Source organism: Phaenicophaeus curvirostris, chromosome 2, assembly GCF_032191515.1.
Source record: "Phaenicophaeus curvirostris isolate KB17595 chromosome 2, BPBGC_Pcur_1.0, whole genome shotgun sequence".
NCBI classification, from domain to species: domain Eukaryota; kingdom Metazoa; phylum Chordata; class Aves; order Cuculiformes; family Cuculidae; genus Phaenicophaeus; species Phaenicophaeus curvirostris.
The window spans coordinates 62,596,141-62,616,327 of NC_091393.1; the positions used below are offsets into that span (position 1 = coordinate 62,596,141).

Below are 20,187 nucleotides of genomic sequence, written 5' to 3' on the forward strand. Positions count from 1 at the left end.
CTCCCAATATTTCACCAGTTGTGCTCGTGAAAAAAAATTACTGCCCTCAGCTATCTGTCTCTGACCCTTCAGATGACAGGTTCACTCGCAGTGACCAGGGTTAACAGAGGTCTCATTCTTAACTTGTAAAAGCTAATTGGATTCGTTTTGGCCAAAGTGAGTGAGGGAGCTGTGGAGACAAACTTATGAGGACAGCCATAAATTAAGATTTGCGGTGTAAATGTTTGTCTGTAGCTTGCATCAGTCTAATAAAAATGTTATCTCTTGCTATAGACCCTCCCTTGCTTAAGGGAACCAAGGGCAACCTTTGCAATAGAGATAAACTTGGTAGCGGAAGTGATGAGAGGTTAACTGCAATGAAAGTAGAATTAACCATTCTGCTTTTATTGTCCATGTTGAGAAAAATGGGGGAGTCACAGCGAAGCTGTGCAGATGGCAGAAAATGGATTAGATGTTAAAAGTAGGTTTTAACTAGCTTAAGCTTGTTTAATAATAAGGCTTGAGTACTGCTTATATATATGCTGAACTTTTCATATGTAATTAGGGATACTAATTCTCATGAGCTACTTGTATGTATTTTTGTTATGCATGTTTGTAAATATTGCATCTGAGTAGCATGAGTCTTGAAAATCTTCAGAGCAAAAGATCACATGAATGCTGTACAGAACTGGTCTCAATTTCTGAGAGTTTAAAGCCTACAACAGAAAAATGAGAGAGTTCTTTTAAAATAATCTCTTCCTGCTATTTCCTTTCCATGTAAGAACTTTCTGTATTAGTGCTAAGGTGGTGCACAGCTGTACAGGACCTCAGGCTGCATTTCTAAATAGAAGATGCATGCTTTGTGGAGGTGGAAAAGCCACATGAAGAGGTTAGGCTAGATAAGTGAAGGATTTTTCTTGGAAAATAACTTTCTTTATTCTAGCAGTTCCAGACATTGTGGTGGTGTTCTTGCAGATATCGTCTGTAGATAAACTGCTATTAAATGCTTTTTTTTTACCTATCACTATCAGATGATTCGAATTAAATCAAGCCCATTCACAGAATCACAGAATCACTAGGTTGGAAAAGACCTCCAGGATCATCGAGTCCAACCATTCCTATCAAACACTAAACCATGCCCCTCAGTACCTCATCCACCCGTCCTTTAAACACCTCCAGGGAAGGTGACTCAACCACCTCCCTGGGCAGCCTGTTCCAGTGCCCAGTGACCCCTTCTGTGAAAAATTCTTTTCTGATGTCCAGCCTGAACCTCCCCTGGTGGAGCTTGAGGCCATTCCCCCTTGTCCTGTCCCCTGTCACCTGGGAGAAGAGGCCAGCACCCTCCTCTCTACAACCTCCTTTCAGGTAGTTGTAGAGAGCAATGAGGTGTCCCCCTCAGCCTCCTCTTCTCCAGGCTAAACAACCCCAGCTCTCTCAGCCGTTCCTCATAAGGCCTGTTCTCCAGCCCCATCACCAGTTTCACTGCTCTTCTCTGGACTCGCTCCAGAGCCTCAACATCCTTCTTGTGGTGAGGGGCCCAGAACTGAACACAGTATTCGAGGAGCGGTCTCACCAGTGCCGAGTACAGAGGGAGAATAACCTCCCTGGACCTGCCGGTCATGCCATTTCTGATACAAGCCAAGATGCCATTGGCCTTCTTGGCCACCTGGGCACACTGCTGGCTGATGTTCAGTCACTGTCAACCAACACCCCCAGGTCCTTCTCCTCCAGGCAGCTTTCTAGACAGACTTCTCCTAGTCTGTAGCACTGCACAGGGTTGTTGTGCCCCAAGTGCAGGACCCGGCATTTGGCCTTGTTAAACCTCATGGCATTGGTCTCAGCCCAGCGGTCCAGCCTGTTCAGATCCCTCCCTACCCTCCAGCAGATCAACACTTCCACCCAGCTTAATGTCATCCGCAAACTTACTTAGGGTGCATTTGATCCCCTCATCCTGGTCATTGATAGAGACATTGAACAGGACTGGACCTAGCACTGAGCCCTGGGGACGCCACTTGTAACTGGCCTCCAGCTGGAGTTAAGTCCATTTGCCACTACTTTCTCTCATTATGTGAGTAGATTTAGATCTTCCATATCGTTCCACTCTTTTATGCTCTGTTAGCTCAAATAACAGGGAACTGCAGGCACAGAATTTATGGCTTGAATGAAGTAGGACCTAAGTCTTGCTAGAGACAAACGCATTCCAAAAATAAGGAAGGAGGCTATTGGTACTGGTTAAGGAATGATGAATGTCAGCAGGTTGCAGAAGAAAGTAGGTGAAGAAGTTGCAACTAATTTTAAGCACCAGGAGTGTCCGTAAATTATGAAAATGCAGGTTTTAATATAATAGAGGTTCTGTTATAGAGGAGAATTTCACAAATACTCTAGAGATCTTTTTGTGTGCGTGTTCTTGCCTGTAAACGTTTAAAGTGGCAGTATTTCTATTTTCCTTTTGATTGCAACATCTCAAAAACATTTGGCCGTAAAAATTGATTTTGTGTAATAGGTAGTTGTAGATTACTAGAAAACATTTTTCTCCACATCCTTTAAAAATTGCTTTGCTTGCTTTTATCTCCGAAGACCCAGCTTAGTGCTTGATTGGTACAGTTTTGCACCATGGCAACTCTACTGAATGTAATGGAGTCAGTGTTAGCAGGAAGGTAGAGCAATGAAGACTAAGTTGAGGACTGTGTACTACCACCTCCTTCAGGACTTCAGCTGTTAACACAGGCCTGAGTGCATCCTCATTATGCTCCGTGTCCTTTCAGAGAACTTTCTACATTAAACATAGTTAAAAGAAGATGCTTTAACAGCTATGTAACTAGTCCTTTTCCCTAAAGGAAGGCACAGTTTTAACCATTTAGATCCTCCTCAGCTGTAATAAAGGTTTTTCAGGTACTGCAAAAGCATTTTAGTAATCAAATGCTGAGGTTTACCACCCTAAGAAAGTAGAATACTGTGATGTTAGCCAGTTACCTCAAGGTACTTCTTCACATGACTCAGAAAAAAAGTAAAAGCAAAGAAACTGTCTATTTATAACATCACATGTAGTGAGATAATTGAGTTACAAATGTTTAAAGGGGCAAAAGGGACAGAATGAAGCAATAAATGTGAGTGCTTTAAAGTGAATTTTGAGGTGATTTTTTGTTGTTTGGGTGTTTTTTAAATAGTATCAAGGGTTGGCTGGAAGAAGCACTAGTGAAGTATTGCAGCTCTACTCTGCTCATGGCCAGAAGCAGAAATTGCAGAGGAGTTCTGTTGTAACACAGCTGCATGGAGCACTAAAGGTAAAGACATTTAGTAATATTGTAGGCATAATCTATGCTGTAAACATTTATATCCTTATCAAATATAGTAAAACCCAGAAAATTGTTAGATATGAATCTGATCTATGGCTTTGTTTTATTCACAGTAGTGCTTGCAGTGAAGTGTAGCATGTCAGAGTTTGCTTAAAATTTATAGTGGTTTCACTGCAATAGGCTGGAAAGTTGCCTGAGAAGCTGGTAAAAGTGGCTGCTTCTGAGCTGCAGGTTCTTGTGTATAGGCTGGTATTGGCACCTGAGATGGATATTTTTGTAATTAGAACCTCACAATCTTTATATATATATATATATATACAAACACAATTTCTGTCTATATACACTACCATATAGACATCCCTCAAAAATTTGTAATTATGATATACTTTAATCGGGTAAGCAGATCCTTTTAAAAAAGCATTGGAGAGCTCTGTTGATTTCACTCTTGTTCTGCTCTGTGGGTCTGCACAAGAGGGAGTAGTTTGCTGTATGCTCACTCAGATTGTCTTAATCTTGCATCACAGAGATTGGGACTGTTCTCCAGTACCACTTTATTCAAGTCCTTACTCCTTAACTTACTCCTGTGTAAGTTCATTTTAAGTGACCTAAGTGAGTTCATTTTAGGGACACTGACAAATGTCAGCTTTTCTCAGGACAGCACTGAATTCTTGCATAAAATGACTGAAAAGTATCTCAGGAAAGAAATCTGATTCTTAACGGGCGCAAGGATGTAGTTTATTCATGGCAGAGTTGGACTGGATGATTGTTGTAGATCCCTTCCAACTGAGCTATCCTGTTCTATTTTAATAACAATGATTATGCTCAATAAACTGTGTGATGGTGTTGTTAGGTTAGCTAGAATGGCAGAACTGCTTGTGATGGAATACCAGTGGATTGAGATGGTTTGCTGTCAGAGATCAATTAATGTCAGGAGAGAGCAAAGCTTTTCAAATAAAAGTCTAAATTAATGGTAATCTTATACCTATAATAATAATTACAAAAAATCTCAGTTGTATTCTGTGGCTTTTGAGACTAGGAAGTGCAGTGATCTTTCTCCCTTTAGTTTGGATTATTGTTTTGTCATTGAAACTTGTCATAAATTCAAGATCATATCACAGTTGTTAAAATAAAATGTAACGGAATTTGTGACACTTTTTATCAACTGACTAGTGGAACATCAACTTGCTTCTGTGAGACAAGGTCTTAACTTCATCTTATAGATGGCGTTACATGTTTGTTCCAAGACGTAGATGTCAAGAAACCTACTAATACTAAAATATTTTTTTTACTTTATTTGGACTTTTAAGTGAATAGAAGCTGCTCTTGTAAACATTTGTCTCATCATATAAGTTATGCTAAGTTATATCTATAGCGTAAATGCTTTCCCAGAATATAAAGGTTTCTGATCTTTTCAAAATATTATCTGTTCTCATAGGAAGGCATAGAACTGGCTTATTTAAGAAATGACTTAGAGTGAGGCTTAGCAAACAACTCCTGATCAAAGGGTGGAAAATGAATGCAGTAAGAAATATGAATCACCAATTCTTATTGCTGATTCTGGATATAGCTTACGAGTGGACAGAACACGCACATGCTCACACACACTTATTTTTGTTTGATGAAATAAGAAAGATAGTTGGTTACAGCTGAAGATGTGTTATTATTGAAGTACATACCATAAGAGGATAAGGATCCATAAAGTCTTGTTTAAGTCTTTAGGAAGTTGCATCACTAAATATCTTGCAGCATCCATTTTTAAACGTACTGGGAGATATACTCCTGAACACTTTCTTTCATCAAGTAGAGACTTTCTTCCTGACTGTAATACTCATCATGATTATTTGTGGTAGCGTTATACTGATTCTTCCATAACTACTGTTTTTGTATCTTAATAATGTATTTTTTCTTCTTGCTGATAAGAGGCTTAAGCAAGACCTGAAAAGCCTACGTTCCTTTGTTCTTGAACTTTCAAAAGATTTTCAGCGTCAAAGCAATACTCATCTTTACCAAGTTTTAACAGCAGTCCAAGGGATACAGCTGGAGAATGAAGCAGTGCAAAGTAAGGCTCATTGCATTCTCATTTCAAGCATGTAATATCAACAATATCATTGTGAAGTGTTACTGACATTAAAAGGTTGAGTTTGATTTTTGAGAAATGTGTCACTGAAATTGTAGCACTTTTTTGTTGTTTGACATCATTAGACCATCAAGGAGTTCTGAGGTGTTAGAAAGAGTACAAATATCTCTGCAGAGGTTATGACTGATTTAGGTTTTGTGTTGATTGCAGCTGCTATTAGATGGTTGCTGAATTAGCTCAGCTGTAACATTTTTATACTGAAGTTCTGGGGCTTTTTATCTTGACCGTTTTAAGACAGCTGAATAAAGAATGTATTGCTTTAGCTGAAATGTGTCAACTTTGGACTACACGCGAAAAGGATGCAAGTGATTTCAGAGGTTTCTGAAAATGCTGTCTGAAATTAGGATAGACGGGAAATTTGATATTTCTGTGTATTCATGGAGAAAATTTCATTTCCACATCAAAAGCAGTTCCACTCGCTAGACGGTAGATAATAACACCACAGACTAGTGTGTTGGAATTAAAGTCCTTCCTTGTTCGCGTGTATGTATAAAGCAGACTGTGCGGTGCAGTAGTGCTCTCTGCCCACATCACAGAGGAGTAAGTGCATTGATCCTACACCTGGTCTCTTGACATGGATCTCTGCACCTGCCTTCAATAATCCTGATTCTGGTGGAGCTCCTACTAGGCCCAAGCAGCATGTGAGACATATGCAGCTTAAATTGTTTTGAACCTTAGCAGCCTAATGAACTAACAACAAATACATACATTTAAGATCAGAGTCCATGGGTGATGCTCTGATAGCCATGTATTGCCATTTAAAAGGTATGTTTTTCTCCTGCTTTACTTTTTGGTTGAAATGTTTAATTATGGGACTGATTTGTTTTTGATGGGGCTACCCATGTCAATAGCAGCAAACTGCATTCTCAGTTATGTGTGTTTGCAGAACTTGTCCCTGTGTGTTATAAACTAAGTTATGAATAAAAATTATTTGATTACTGTATTATCCATGTAGAAAAAATGTTTAATCAAAAACAAAGTGAAATATTAACCCCAGAGAAGTATGAAGGTTTCCCTTATTGAAGCAGAGAGCTAAATGAACAGATGGGATGCTGGATTTGGCACTTCAGCACTGTAAATGAGGCTGAGGATAAATAATAGGATAATTTCTTGTAAAGTTCGGTGCCATGAATCTAATAATCTGTAAATATGGCATGAGCCTTGCAAGCGACAGCTCCGTCCAGGAGCAAGTGGGTTCAAGTTGGGGTTTCAGGCTTCACTGACAGAAAACGTTGCTCTAACTAAACTGACACATTTTTGAACAGCCTTTAAATACCTTGTCTTTTTGATTGTTTTTCAAGATTTCACATATATAACTGTGGTAATTATCTGTAACTTTGCCTAGCCATTTAATAGCCAGAAGTCTGATAGGATTTTTGAGAGGTGTCTAGTAAATCAGGAATTAACCTTCTTAATTTAAGTCTGATAGAAGTTTAAAAGGTTTATGCTTATATTTCGTGGGGTGCTACTGGGAAATTAATTTTGTGAAGTCAGAGAATTTAGTTGTTTGAAAGAGCTTTCTTCATCTAGTGTTTCAGATAAAAGTTTTTGATCTTGAGCAGTCTCTACAAGAGGTGACAGAGAGATATGAAAAAGAAAAGCAAAAGAGGAGAGCTCTACATAACAGCTTAGTTGTAAGTATCTTTAACGGCAGAACATTTTCTTATTTTGGACTTATGCCCATAATTTCCTTACCAATGGAAGTAATGAATATACATTTCATGGATATATAATTTTTTTCCTAGCTGTCTATATATGATGCATTTCTTTGGTAAGATTTGTCTTATAATAAGCCCCAGCCCATTCTTTTTACACCGGTATGTTCCAAATGCACTCCTGGAGCATATTGCACTAAGGTGTATCATCCATTTTGAACAGTGAACAAAACTTGAGTTTCTTTAAATTAGCAGCTTCTGAAATTGTTTTAGAATTCTTAAAATTATTAACTTGAAATTTTAAATTGGTTTTCTTTTATATTTTTTTCCCAAACATACCTACCTGTATCCTGCTCAGTTGTTAGTGATGGTTTGGGATTAATTTTTTCCTTCTTGTACTTTAACTTTACTCTTCCTGTCCGCCTCCCCACATGACTAGTTTTGGGTTGCCTGACTCAGAACGTGACTTTCAGAAACACTAGCCACCTTCAAACAACATTATTTTAAGTTTTTCTACTTGGGAAAATGAAACTCTTTGGTTAAAAAGTATTTAAATTGCAAGCTCTGCCTTGTGTTGCAATTTACTGACAAGACGTTCCTGAAGGCAGTGAGGATGCCAGTGGTCATGCCAGTGGTCACTACCATACAAAATGAGAAGAACTGATAACCAATAGAAAGGAAGGAAAAGTATAACGGTAGATAAACTGAAGTCTGAAACAGCCCACAGAGAAAAATCAGTTCTGGCTTTTTGATCATGTATGAACACTCTGGGGAGGAAAAGGTACACAATATTTTATATTCCACATCTTCCTCAGGGCTGGTGGAAGAGAAATAGAGTGTGTAATCTTGTCTGTTGAGTTAATACATGTGTCTGAAGAAGCTCAAGCGAAGAGGAAGGAGGCTGAAGAGGGGAAAATGGCTTGGATTGAAAGTCCTATTTTTCCCATAGATATTAGAGAAGGCTACACTTTTCCAGAGCTCTGGAGAGTTTGTACTTCCTCAAGTACTTTCTCCTAACTTCTCAAGGCAAATGAGATTGATACTAATTTTCTCTCCTGAGTCTAAGGCTGTGATATTGTAAACATCTGTTTACTTAAATATGGTCATGTCTGCTTTACAAATTCCACTGTATTTGACCTCTCCAGTAGTTTGTGTTAAATACATCTTATTATTCTAACCCTAGGAATTGAGAGGAAATATCAGAGTCCACTGCAGGATCCGACCATTACTACCCTTTGATACTGCTTCTGGACATTCAATATCAGAAGACAGGTAATTTATTTTGACTAAGTTAGATCTCAGATGACTTATAATTAATATACAGAGGAAAAAAAAAAGCAGTTATATGTATGCGAGAACAACTTTATTCTTGATTTTTCTGTTTTTATGTGTGGGGGAAGACAATGATGGTACCGTAAAAACCAATCGATGTTTCCTTTTCTTTCTCCTGCTGAGTTAGCTTTAGCCAATTTTCTCCTCTTGTTTAAAAAGTATTTTTACCTGAACAGGAAGTCGTACCTGCGGCAATCAGTTTAGACTATATTTGCTATCACGTACAAATTCTGGAATACAGTAATGTAATGACTGTCAAAAGCCATGGGTAGAGAAACGCATTCAGCATTACAGTTGTTTTGTAACGCTATAGAGCAGATTTGCTGTTGGCACAAACACTCATAATTCTATTTCAGTATAATTTGGCTCTGCATCCCTAATTTACAATACACTTTCTGTAACTGAAGTGTCAAAATATTCAAAGATCCAAAAGGAAAAGAAGAAATAGATACAACTATGTGGTATAACAAGCTGAATTCTCCATAAGTGACTAACAAGGAAGGAATTGTATCACACAAAGAAAGAAAAGGAAAACTAGGTGCATGCCTTGAAACTGTTAACATTAACATTTGATCTATCAGTAAATAACTGATTTGGAGCTTTGTTTTACTTTGGATGGCTAGTAATTCTGAAAGGCTACATTCAGTGTTTTAAAGTGTATTAATTTTTGGCAGATCTTTAAAAAATTTAGAATTGTTTTCATTACAGCAATATCAAAGATAGCATAAAAAAATTCAAGAAGCCTGAAGGGGAAACTTGCATTAACTTGTGCTTGATATTCAGGGGAAGGAACCCACTTGCTGGTTTTGTTGGTTTATGGAATAGTTCAATCAGGTGCTGAGTTGCAGTATAAAACAGGATGGACTTGGTCAAACAAGCAATCATTAAGACTAACTTTTCTTAATTCATCAGGAACTTAGTTGTAAAGCTAAGAACTGATTCTAAAAACACTTACACGCATGAATGAATTTATACACCTTACAATCTCAGTCAAATTTTGGACTGAGAATGGATGCAAGATAAGGGCAGAATACCTAAAAAGAGGGTGATTTTTCAATTTAATGTTCTAAAGTGAAAGCCTCTTGTTACAAGTTCATGTTAAAATAGAACGATTTACATGTGAATTAGTCTTAAATGGGTTTGTTCTAAATTTCTGTTTTAAAGAAGATTATTTTGCTTGATTGCACTTTAATTTGGGGGGTTTTAATTCACAATTAACTGTGGTGGTAGTATCTACACGAGGGTACAATAATGATGGCAATTCTGAAAGCTACTTCTCAGACAATGTGTAGTTCACAGACATTTTAAGCACTGGCTTTCCTGAGCCAAATGGAACATTCATGGTTTGAAAGATACCTTTTTTCCTAATTTGTTGGGTTTTTTTCTTACAGGCAAAGAAACTTCTTAGAGAAAGTGGCATATGCAGCTGATGATGTGAGTATTTGATGGTGAAATTCAAAAGCACATTTGCAGATACTAGGAAGGAGAAACAAGTAGGACCTGTGAACCATGGGTTTAAAAAAAAAATAAAAATTACATACTCTTTTGTCAATCTGTGCCCAGCTTTGATCAATGAAAGGTGCAATAGCAGGTGATTTGTGCTATTGTCATCCTGACTCTTTGTAGTAGTAATAGCTTGGAGCTTCTGCTGGTGCAGTCATCCATGAATTGGAGGTTGTATGTTAGCAGTAGTCAAATTGCTGCAGACTTCCTGCAGTCGGTCCCTTTGAGCCACTTGTATTTACTGTAACTATTTCTGAAATTATGTCAGGCTTTTTTCGTTTTATTATTGCAACACAGCTAATGCATTAGGAGAGAAATACGCTATCATCTCATGAACTGCAACAGCCTACGTGGTATTGCAGTCAAGCATATGAAAGTGACCTGGCTTAGATCCGTCAGAGGAAAGGAGAAAGGCAGGGTGTGCTGAGTGTGCTAATGAATGCAGGAATCCAGCTTCATTTGTCAGAGAGTAAAGCTGCCTCTAAGTGCTTAGTTCCTTTCAAATAATTTTGAGAACATTTTCACTTGTGAGTAGTTGAGGACAAAAGGGGATAGCAAAGAGGCTGCTATTAGGGAAGGTGCAGGATTCTGCTGTTTCAAGATAGGATGGGGGAAACGTTAATTGACACAGCCAAGATCCTCCTCTTCCTGGGAGATAATTTTGTAATAGATCAGATGGATGTAGCTATAGCAGTTGGAGCCATTATTGCTTCTCAATTGCTTATTGCCATCCCGAGCTAGATATTTTTTCCCCTGGTGCTTAGCCAGTGTGGGGAATCATTTAAGCTGTCCATGTCAGCCTCAGTGCTATGCCAGCTGGCCACACTGAAGTTGACAGTGAAACATGAGGAGCAGTTGCAGGCTCTGCTGTGGAGCAGTAGTCCTGGGAAAGGGGACATAGCCTTCAGCAGATATGCAGTAACAGACGATAAGACATTATAATTATTGCAGCTGGATTCTGTAATCATGTCTATGTTTGATATTCCATATAACTCATTTAGAATTATTTCTCTGCCTTCCTGAATTTCACTCCCCAAGCAAAGAGATTCAGACTTGGATGTCAGGACAGATTGTGAATATTTATGAAGTATCCTTTTGTCATTTCCACGATTCATATTGCCTTGAAAGACCTCAGATTGGGAATATTGTGTAACTCTGGGGTGAAAAAAGGGTTCTTCAGTATTCATGTGAGACAGCTGTATGGATTTTAAAAGCGCTATTGACATGGAAACCTGATGAAATTCTGTTGACCAGCAGCTGTGGTGGATATGCTAAACCACACTGATTTCCTGAGAAAGAAAGGTTATTACCAGTATTTATACAGAAACTTCTGCCTACTAGCAATTCTGTTGTTCCTGTATTATGTAAATGGAGTTTCTGGCCTGTTTCTCACCTTAGGGAAAGCTGGTCTGCAAGTCAATTTGATCTCTCAATAACAAATATATTCCATGAGTCTGTATCCTTTTCCCATTTTTTCTTTTTTTTTCTGTTTTCCTTCCCTCCATCAGACTTTTGGTTACTGATCATATTAGAATTCCTTTCTCAGGCCATTTTGTAGTGAATTGTTGTACTCACCTGTATTGCTGCTCGATTTGCCAGTACTGGCATGGGTAACGTAGCTCATTCTGTAGAATGCGTTTTGTAATCATTAGGTTGGTAACGATACGTTGGCCTTCTCCAAAGAGGAAGAAGTACCTGTACTCAAAACAGCTGTTGGCATGCTGGACATACTGTTATGCAATATTTATTTGCTCATCGCTTTAAGACTTCATTCCATGGCAATACTCATTTGAAGGCCATTAGTTTGGCACTGAACTATTTGTCTGAAGCACAGTAGAAATTTCAGCATTCTCATCAAATGCAGTAATAAAACTGCAGGTTAATAAGCTAGGAAAGCAAGGAAACCTTCTTGAATCAGATAAAGTATTTTCTGTGCTAGTAAGCTTCCACCCAAACTGTTGTAAACTTCCACGTTCTTTTCCCTTTACTTTTCCCTGCAATTAATCAACATATGCTATGAAGAACAGAAGGGCACAGAAGTTGCTATGTAAGGCATGTCAGATTGCTGTGATTACACTCAAATAGTTTAAAGAGCTGCTTACATATCTGTCAGACATAAAACTACTATATAATCCATCTGGAAAGCGGATTCCACTAAAAACTCATGGAATTCTATCAATTGTGCAAGTGCAGTTCTTTCTCACTAGTTGTGGATTAGCATGTTATTCTATGAAAGGTGCATCTTCTGCTAAGTTCTAGCCATGAATATATATGAAATCAATCTGAAAAGGCATTGTGAAAACTGGCCATATAATAAAAAATGGCTCATTTAGCCATGTTTTCTACCTGTGGTAGCAGTTAGGGAGGTTGGGTTTACTTCCTTCTGGCTTTCTAGGCATGTAAGAAGTTCAGGTGAGGGTTTGAAACTTTCTTGTGAACTTAAGTTCTTGTATTCAGTGTTTGGTTTTGTTCTTTAATAATCTGAATGTGTTTTGAGATCCTTTCTTGTGGTCTTGCTAGCTCATTGCAGTATACAGGCTCTAGAGCATCATGTATTGGTGGTGACTGCTGGAGAAGGACCTTGGACTTCATGATCCTTAATTGTTACTGTCACCTGGAACATTAGAAATGATAAATATTTAATTGTATGTGTATGCCTGTGATAGTAATTGTAAGTATTTTGTTTTTCTCTTAGGAAACTGTCCTCGTAAAGTGTAGCCGTCCTGGTCATGCATCAATAAACAGGACTTTTCAGTTCGAGAGGTGGGTAGTCCTGCATAGCAATCTGGATTGCTGGAAGATTTGTGTAGTGAAGGCTAATTTTTAGTAGGCATTGACTAGAAGGTAATGTTCACATTTTTTTTATTTATGTGGTATTCATGTTATTCCCAGGACAGAATAATGCGCTTCAAGATACAGATGACCCATTCAGTTCTCCAGCAAAGACTACTGATATGCCTAAAGTTTGAAACCAATGTCATTCCTTTCACCTTCCAGCTATACCTAGCACAGCTATACTAGCTGAAGTAAATGCAGAAAAGTGCTGAAATTCAACTTTGTAGAGCAACCCAGTTAATGGTATTGACACACGACTCCAGAGGAGCTGTGACTGTACATGTGGTGTGGATTCTGATAATCAGGAAGAGGGTTAAAAAAATGTAAATCCCCCAAAGACTGCAGTTCTTGGGGAATGTTTTTTCAGTGTCCCAGCACAGCTCTTTTTTATAAACAGAAGAGCATATGGTTCTTATGAACTCAAAAATGTTTATTTTTTTAGCAAAGTTTTATGGAACTAATAAACGTCAAAATATTTTATTTCAGCTCAGGAAGAAAATTCCAGCTTTCGGCATGTTATGCTTTTTAGATTGTATTGGCAAATCAGTTAGCAAAATAAAAAAAAAAAAGCTCAGATTTTTCAAGGTGAAAATAACATTAATTGCTACACAGGGACAAATCTGTCATCATTTTGGTAAAAATACACAGAGATTCTCTGGATTTGCTACATATTTCATGGTCTCAGACAGCTAAGTAAGTGGGTGTCCATGCTTAGGCCAGCACTGTGATTACAGTGCAGCATAAACTAGTTCAAGCTAACTTTAAACTATTTCGTTTGAGTACTGGTAGCATTTGATCCACCACAGCTAAGTAGTGGCAGTAAAACTCCTTTAGGAAGTTGAGTAAATATTTGGAGTAGTTTCTGTAACATGGAGCCCTGAGCCTTTTCTCTGAAGGGCTACCAGGACCTGAACCTGGCCTAGTTAGCTGTGGCTATACTACTTTGCAGTGCAGACTAAAAAGATTGGTTGATTCTAGCCCTGGTTGTGGGCAGTAGCAATCTGTTTACTTTATTAGGCAATAAAACGTATCAAAAGCAAGTGCAGACTGTATAAATGTTTCAGTCTCTAAAACACATTTTTAAGGTTTTTTGAGTTTTTTTTTCTTTTACTAACTCTTGAGGTGTTTTGAAGTGTTAATTTAAAAAAATCATTTCAACACATATTGAGTTGGAGCCCTAGTTGGTTAAGATGAAGGACTTGGTGCTAATGAATATTTAATCAGTTGAAGATGATAATGAAGCAGAGAGAAATGTTTGGAAGTGCTTTTTCTCTCTTATACTGACCTTACAGATTTGATGTGCAAAGTTTACTGGAGCACACATGCAAAGCAAGGATGGGAGTACTGCTGCTCAGTTTCTGTGTCTTCTCAGTACAAACTGTGCCCCATATCTGCATATTTGTCGGTTTCTCTGTGTAATATGACAGCACATCAGTGGAATGGCGAGACAAGCAGGATTTGTCCATCAGGCCAGACAAGTGCGCCTTTCCTGACTAAAGAAAGTACATTTTCATGCAACTTACAATTAGACTGTGGAACACGTTGCCACAGGATGTTACTCCAGGCCAAGAATTCAGCAAGATGCAAAAAGAAACTGAATACTAATTCTAATAATATTTTTTTTGAAACAGAGATGCAACTCATATTTCAACTTTGAGACTAGTTTACAGCTTTTAAGGATTAGGATCAGACACAGAGATGAATTATTGTGTTCCCAGCCACCAAAGTGGTTTTTTGGCTCCTTCCTTTGGCTATTGTCAAGAACAAAATGCTGAATTAAGTGGGTTGGCTCTAATTTGGTATCTGTTTATCAGTGATCCCTCGGTACAGTCATATTTATGGAGAACATAAATACAAAATCTGCATTTGTGTAGGCTATAGACTAGTGCCAGATCCTGGTCAAGTATACAAAGAGACTGGAGTAAATGCTAAAGAGCACAGAGTCTTAATTCAGTTAAACTTGTGGTATCATATATAAACTGTCTAATACTGCTAAGTGAAATATATTAATATGTTGTATATAGAGGGAAGTAACTATGCTTTTTAATGTTTGCTGCTACCACAATTCCTGTTTCTTATTAGTTGTTTTGCGATAAGCTATAAAGAACATGCATCACTCCTTGGAAAACAGAGCTAAACCGCAAGGACAAAAAGAATCACAACACTATGATATCAGAAAAAGAAGTTTTTTCCAAAGATAAACATTTATACCTCAAATACTTAATAGCATTCATGGTTTAGATTCTGTTCATCTTGTTTAAACAGTATTTGCTGCAGGCTGTAATCTTGAGGGGATTGTGGTTTTAGTGTGCTAAAGAAGAAATGAATAAGTTAGGATGTCCACATTTTATGACCAAAATTTCCTCCCTTAGATGATTTTCTATTTTCAGGTCTTGATATTTAATGTTGTACAAACTTGATATTTGAAAGGTTTGAAGGAAAAATTTCTTTGGAAAGCCTTGTATTAAATTCTTTTCCCCTTGAATCTGAAAAAAATGTATGCAGTTGTTTTAAACATCACTGTTGTGGCCTAAGGTCTTTGTTTTTTTCTAAGAGGTAGAGTAACTCATTGAATACACTTGTCTTTCATTCTGTTTAAAAATTAGTCTGAAATCCAACTTGCAACGTGAAAGAAAGTCTTTCCTTGAGTGAGAAGTGTTTCAGAGTAGATAGTTCAGCAGAAGTGAGGATAATAACACCTTAGGCTGATGCTGCCCACAGAGCCAGCGCATCCTTAAAAATGGCCCTTAGAGGCTTTCTGGTTTTCTTCTGCCACTGAAGGTTGTGAGACAAGTCCTGAGGCAAGTTTGCAGCCTCTGTACCTCTCCCCCCCACCCCCACCAATCCACATATATAGGAAAGCAAAACCTGACCACTCCCTTCATAAGTGTGACACAAAGGAGACTCGGGCAGCAGGGGTATTTCAGAGTCTAGTAGGTGGGAGAAAATAACAGGGATCCAGTACAGCCTGGAAAAAGACTCCATCTGCCAGAGAGCCAGGCAGAAGGATCAGGATGAGCTCAGAGAGCCACAAGTGTACAACTGCAGGTTGTTCCCTCCATTACAGACAACAGCCACTTCCAAAAAGTAAGTGAGAACCTTGGAGTTCTAATTTTCAGTTCCCTGAAACAATAATGTTGGCAGGTCACAAGATTTATGTCACTAGTCTACATTTTCCCTAGTTTGTATTCTTCTATTCTGACAACTTATTTATATTTTTTCTTCATCTAATCATCGCATTTTGCTCCTCAGAGTTTACAGTGCTTTGGAGTCTCAAGACATAGTATTTGCGGATGTGGCCCCTTTGCTAACATCTCTCTTGGATGGGTAAGTTAAAAGAGTTGGAGTAAGAAAGCTAAAGAGCAATAACCTACTGAAGTCCATCAATTAAAAAAATTACCTAATAGTGGTGGTCCTGTCAAGTTTTGTGGCTTTGCAGGTGCTTTTTCCTCTTTTCTTTCTACTCAACACCAAGTGAATGTTGTTTTGTTTCCCTGTATAAACAGTGAAGAAACTATTTACAAAATTTGGTAGAACACCCAAGTCTGGGAGAAAATGAAATAGGTTTTGGTTTTTTTCTCTGGTCTCTTTCAGGAAAACTTAGGCATTGCTTCCAATGGAGAATACAATATTTTTTTCGTGTTTTGGTAACTGTTCTTCAGCTGTAGGCACAGTATCCCGCATCTTTTTCAACAGTGCATTCATATATGAAAAGCCTGCCAGGACCACTCTCTGATCACCTGTTCTGCTTTTGTACAGCACAGGCAATAAGAAGTGATTTAATCAATTCCTCGTTGAACGAGAACTGAGCATCCTCAGTCATAGTTCTAACACTTCTTCAGGCACTGGGGTTAAAACAGAATTCTGGTTTGAATACGAAACTGGTCAGTAACAGCCATGAACAAACATGTATAATTACTTCTAGCCACTGAAGTTCATGAAGTGTGATTTTTCATTATGCCACAGCCAATGTAATCTACTCTTGTGAAGAACCCTTGAAGTGCATGTTGTTACAAGCCTTGAGGGCTGAACTGAGATTCATACAAAACTTCTCTTTCTGCTCCAATTCCACTCAATTATAGATAGTGGTTGTAGAGCTGTCATGGACCTTTCCCTCCAGAAAGCCAGTCTCTTTCCACCCAGAGTGGCATAGTTGAACAGTGTCAATCCTTGTTCCCAGTCTGCACACTGCAGTTTCCAAGTCTCCTTTTCTTAAAAGCAGCCTAAAAGAGGCATATTGGGATATTGTGGATATTGGGAAATCCCAATCATCACTTTACACAGGCCACAGAGGGGCCTGAAAGGGCTGCCTGTGCTTAAGGGGACTCCTACATGGCCCATATGGCATTATTGTAGTTTACCCAGGATGAGTAACCATAGTTTCCATTGCCGAGCAGCCTAGGGACCCCACTGTGTTGGAGGAGTTTGAAGAAGGCCTTACAGCCACTATTTTCCTTTTGCAATGAACAGAAGTTTGCTTAGGTTCAAGATGTTGCCTCTGTATCTTCAGGCATATCTGATCTATACCTTGATCTGCCCTACTTCCCACTTTCTAATTTCCACATTGAGAGAATCTTGCCCTAAACACTAGGACTTTTATATTCACTTAGGAAGTGTTCTGTTATTGAAAACAAAAGAGTTTTCTTGTTCTTCCAGGAGCACTATTTAAACAGAAGCAGATTTTCAGGGAAGGCAAGGCTATGCATACAACAGCCTTCCTATTGGAAATGGGAAACAGACATACTTGGTCTGAACCTGAACCTTTTTGCTGCTCCTGATTGTTTTAGTCTGGGCTACAAAGTGGTCTGTAACAACTTTTAGCTTAAGCAGAAAGGAGTGTTCCACTCCCTTTCTTTACTTTTTCTTTATTTTTCTTTCTCAATGAATTGTTTCATATACAGGAAGAAAAGATTGTTCCATATGCAAAACAGACAAAGTACAGCAGGCTTCAAGGTTTACAGTTAGCCATACAGGCCCAGCAAGACAGTAAGATAACGTTTCTTTTCTTTACAGCACTGAAGAATCAAACTCGTTTATTTATTTTAAAGAATACATTTTTTTCTCCTTTGATTTCCTTTAATGGTGTTTTCTCCTAGTGAAAACTTCACTATACCAAACATCCACACTTTTTTCAGGAGAGAAATACTATGAAACTATTGTTATTCTAGCTTAATGGTAAGAACTTTTTTGAAACAAGAGTATAACTAATGAAGCAGAGTAGAGAAGAAGTGCCAGGGCACATAAATGAATCATAGTCTAAAATGTTCAGATTGCTGTATTGGAAAACCTTATGTTGGTACCAGAACACCAAGAAGTAAACCAGGTAAATATAAACTAGTCTGTTGAATCTCCCAACAATTCATTCTCCTACTGATATACAATACTGCTTTGGATAGTCTGAGCATATTTGGACTTAGTGAAATACTGTTTTGGCATTGGCAGAAAAGTTATCACTTATTGACACCTAATTTGCATCTTGATCTTCAGTGCTACAAGCACCTGTCTACTAGGCTACTAATCATATCATCTGTATCTTGTCAGAACTATTTTGTCCATGATGGTTACTTTCTAACAAGTAGCAGTTAAATGAATTTGAATAGCTGGACTATGTGAAAGTTTGAGATATTTCTAAAAATACTTCCATTTTGTTTTTCCTAAGGAAAGCTTCTGGCTCCCTTATTGGTTCCAAAGAGCTCTCTGATTTTGAAGCAGAGCTAGAAGTCTCAGTAAACTCCAAGCTGGCAAGGCAGTGCATGTTAGGAGTGGAATTGTCAAAATTGCTCATTGTTAGCTTAGCTAAAACTACCAAAATTAGTGGGAGCTTTCCACTGGCATAAATGTAAGCAGAGTTGTGTCAGCAGTGAATATTTAAAGAAATCTCGTTTCAGCTTTACAGTCCTAATTTCTAGCACATTTCATTTTCAGTTATAGTTATCTTCTTTACTTTATCAAATCTGTAACTAGGCTTGTGTTTTATACTCTGCATCCTGAAACATGGAGGGAACTTAACGTAGATTCACTGACTGCAACTTTTGCAGAGTTGCTTATCTGCCCACATTTCTTTCTAACAAGAGAAAGCTTTCTAAATAATCCTCCAAAAATAATTGTTGCTAGGCATGTTTAATATGCAACTATGTTTCTCTGCAATGGTCATGTAAGTACTTCATGACTTGAAACCATAAATTTAAAACAATTAGATGAGGGGCGTTCATTGAAATTTGCTGGCATGTGCTTGAAACAACATTTTTGATATGAGGAAAAGCATCAGATAACCAAAAGCAGCTGTTCAGTTCTGCCCACGGAGGAAGTACAGCTTAGGCAGTGAAATTTTACTCCCTAGCGGAAGAGGAGCAAGCCCATTCCTGCAGATGTAGCAGAGGAGAAATTTCAGTGTACTGCAAAGCACTCGCCACCTAGGGAGATTCTGCTAATGTTGTGTCTCTGAATCTGGGGAAGGAGCAGTCCTGTCAGTATAACTGCGTGTCTTCCAAGAGATTTTGCTGGCACGGCTCTGGTCAACACCAAGGTACCGGCAGGTGCTGTAGAGCAGGCGCAGCCAAGCAGAGACTAACCTTCAGCTGCACAGTACAGTACTGGTCCTCAACACAAAGTAGTACTGTGGCTGGATGCATTTATATCCACCCACTTGTTTTGCTTAGGATGTTGACTTTGATCCGACTGTCTTAGAAGCACACTTTCTGGATAGGATTCATACATCTTAATTCAGAACCCTGCGGCAGAGACATGGAGAACAGAGTTCACAGATGTGGACTACTTTGTATTATTTTCAGTGCAGAGAAACAGGCATTTTCAGAGTCTACTTAGAAAATGATGAATTGTGTTTTATAGATGCCTGTATCTCTACATTTTCGCCTTCTGTGAGTCCATACCAGAGCAATTTCTACCACCGTTATTCCAGAGCAGTCTTTGTGTGCATAGTTATACCGAACTAATTCATTTGGTTTAAGATTTGTGCCTCTTATTATTAGGGCTCTCTCTTTTCCAGTGACTGAGGGATGTTACTAATGTACCAGCCTGAAAAAGAATATGGGGCTGAAGAGTTTACTATTCCCAGCTGTTAAGAAATTAGTGCTGTGCATGGAACTGTAAGACAAATCAAACCCAGCAATGGTTTGCTTTGAAATGCTGTACTGTAAACTGCAGTTGTCCAGGAGCTGATTAACAAGCAGCCCAGTACAATGTGAACTGGAAGCTGGGCAGACGGGAGGTCTAACCTCATCAGTCATTCCAAGACAAGCATCCCTTCAACTTCGCTTAAAAAATAAAATCTGTTTAGATAATGTTATGGGCAGTACTCTAATTTCTGTCAGAATTTGAGATCTCCAGAAAGAAATCTGCAGGGGCAGTGTATTTTTTTGTTTCGGTTAGTGTTGCCAAATCATTTGGGGTTTGACTTGCCACTTAACGCACATATTTATTAACGGTAAAA

At 38.4% G+C, this 20,187-nt stretch overlaps 1 protein-coding gene across 1 annotated transcript in view; it reads left to right on the top strand.

Moving 5' to 3' along the window:
- The window catches only part of KIF25 (kinesin family member 25), a 37,936-nt gene that overhangs the window by 3,168 nt on the left and 14,581 nt on the right, over positions 1–20,187 (top strand). The window contains exons 3-9 of the mRNA XM_069852248.1: positions 3,147–3,263; positions 5,196–5,334; positions 6,943–7,046; positions 8,251–8,339; positions 9,791–9,833; positions 12,598–12,665; positions 15,990–16,064. Coding sequence (XP_069708349.1) covers positions 3,147–3,263; positions 5,196–5,334; positions 6,943–7,046; positions 8,251–8,339; positions 9,791–9,833; positions 12,598–12,665; positions 15,990–16,064 — 635 coding nt within the window. The remainder of the gene's footprint in view (positions 1–3,146; positions 3,264–5,195; positions 5,335–6,942; positions 7,047–8,250; positions 8,340–9,790; positions 9,834–12,597; positions 12,666–15,989; positions 16,065–20,187) is intronic.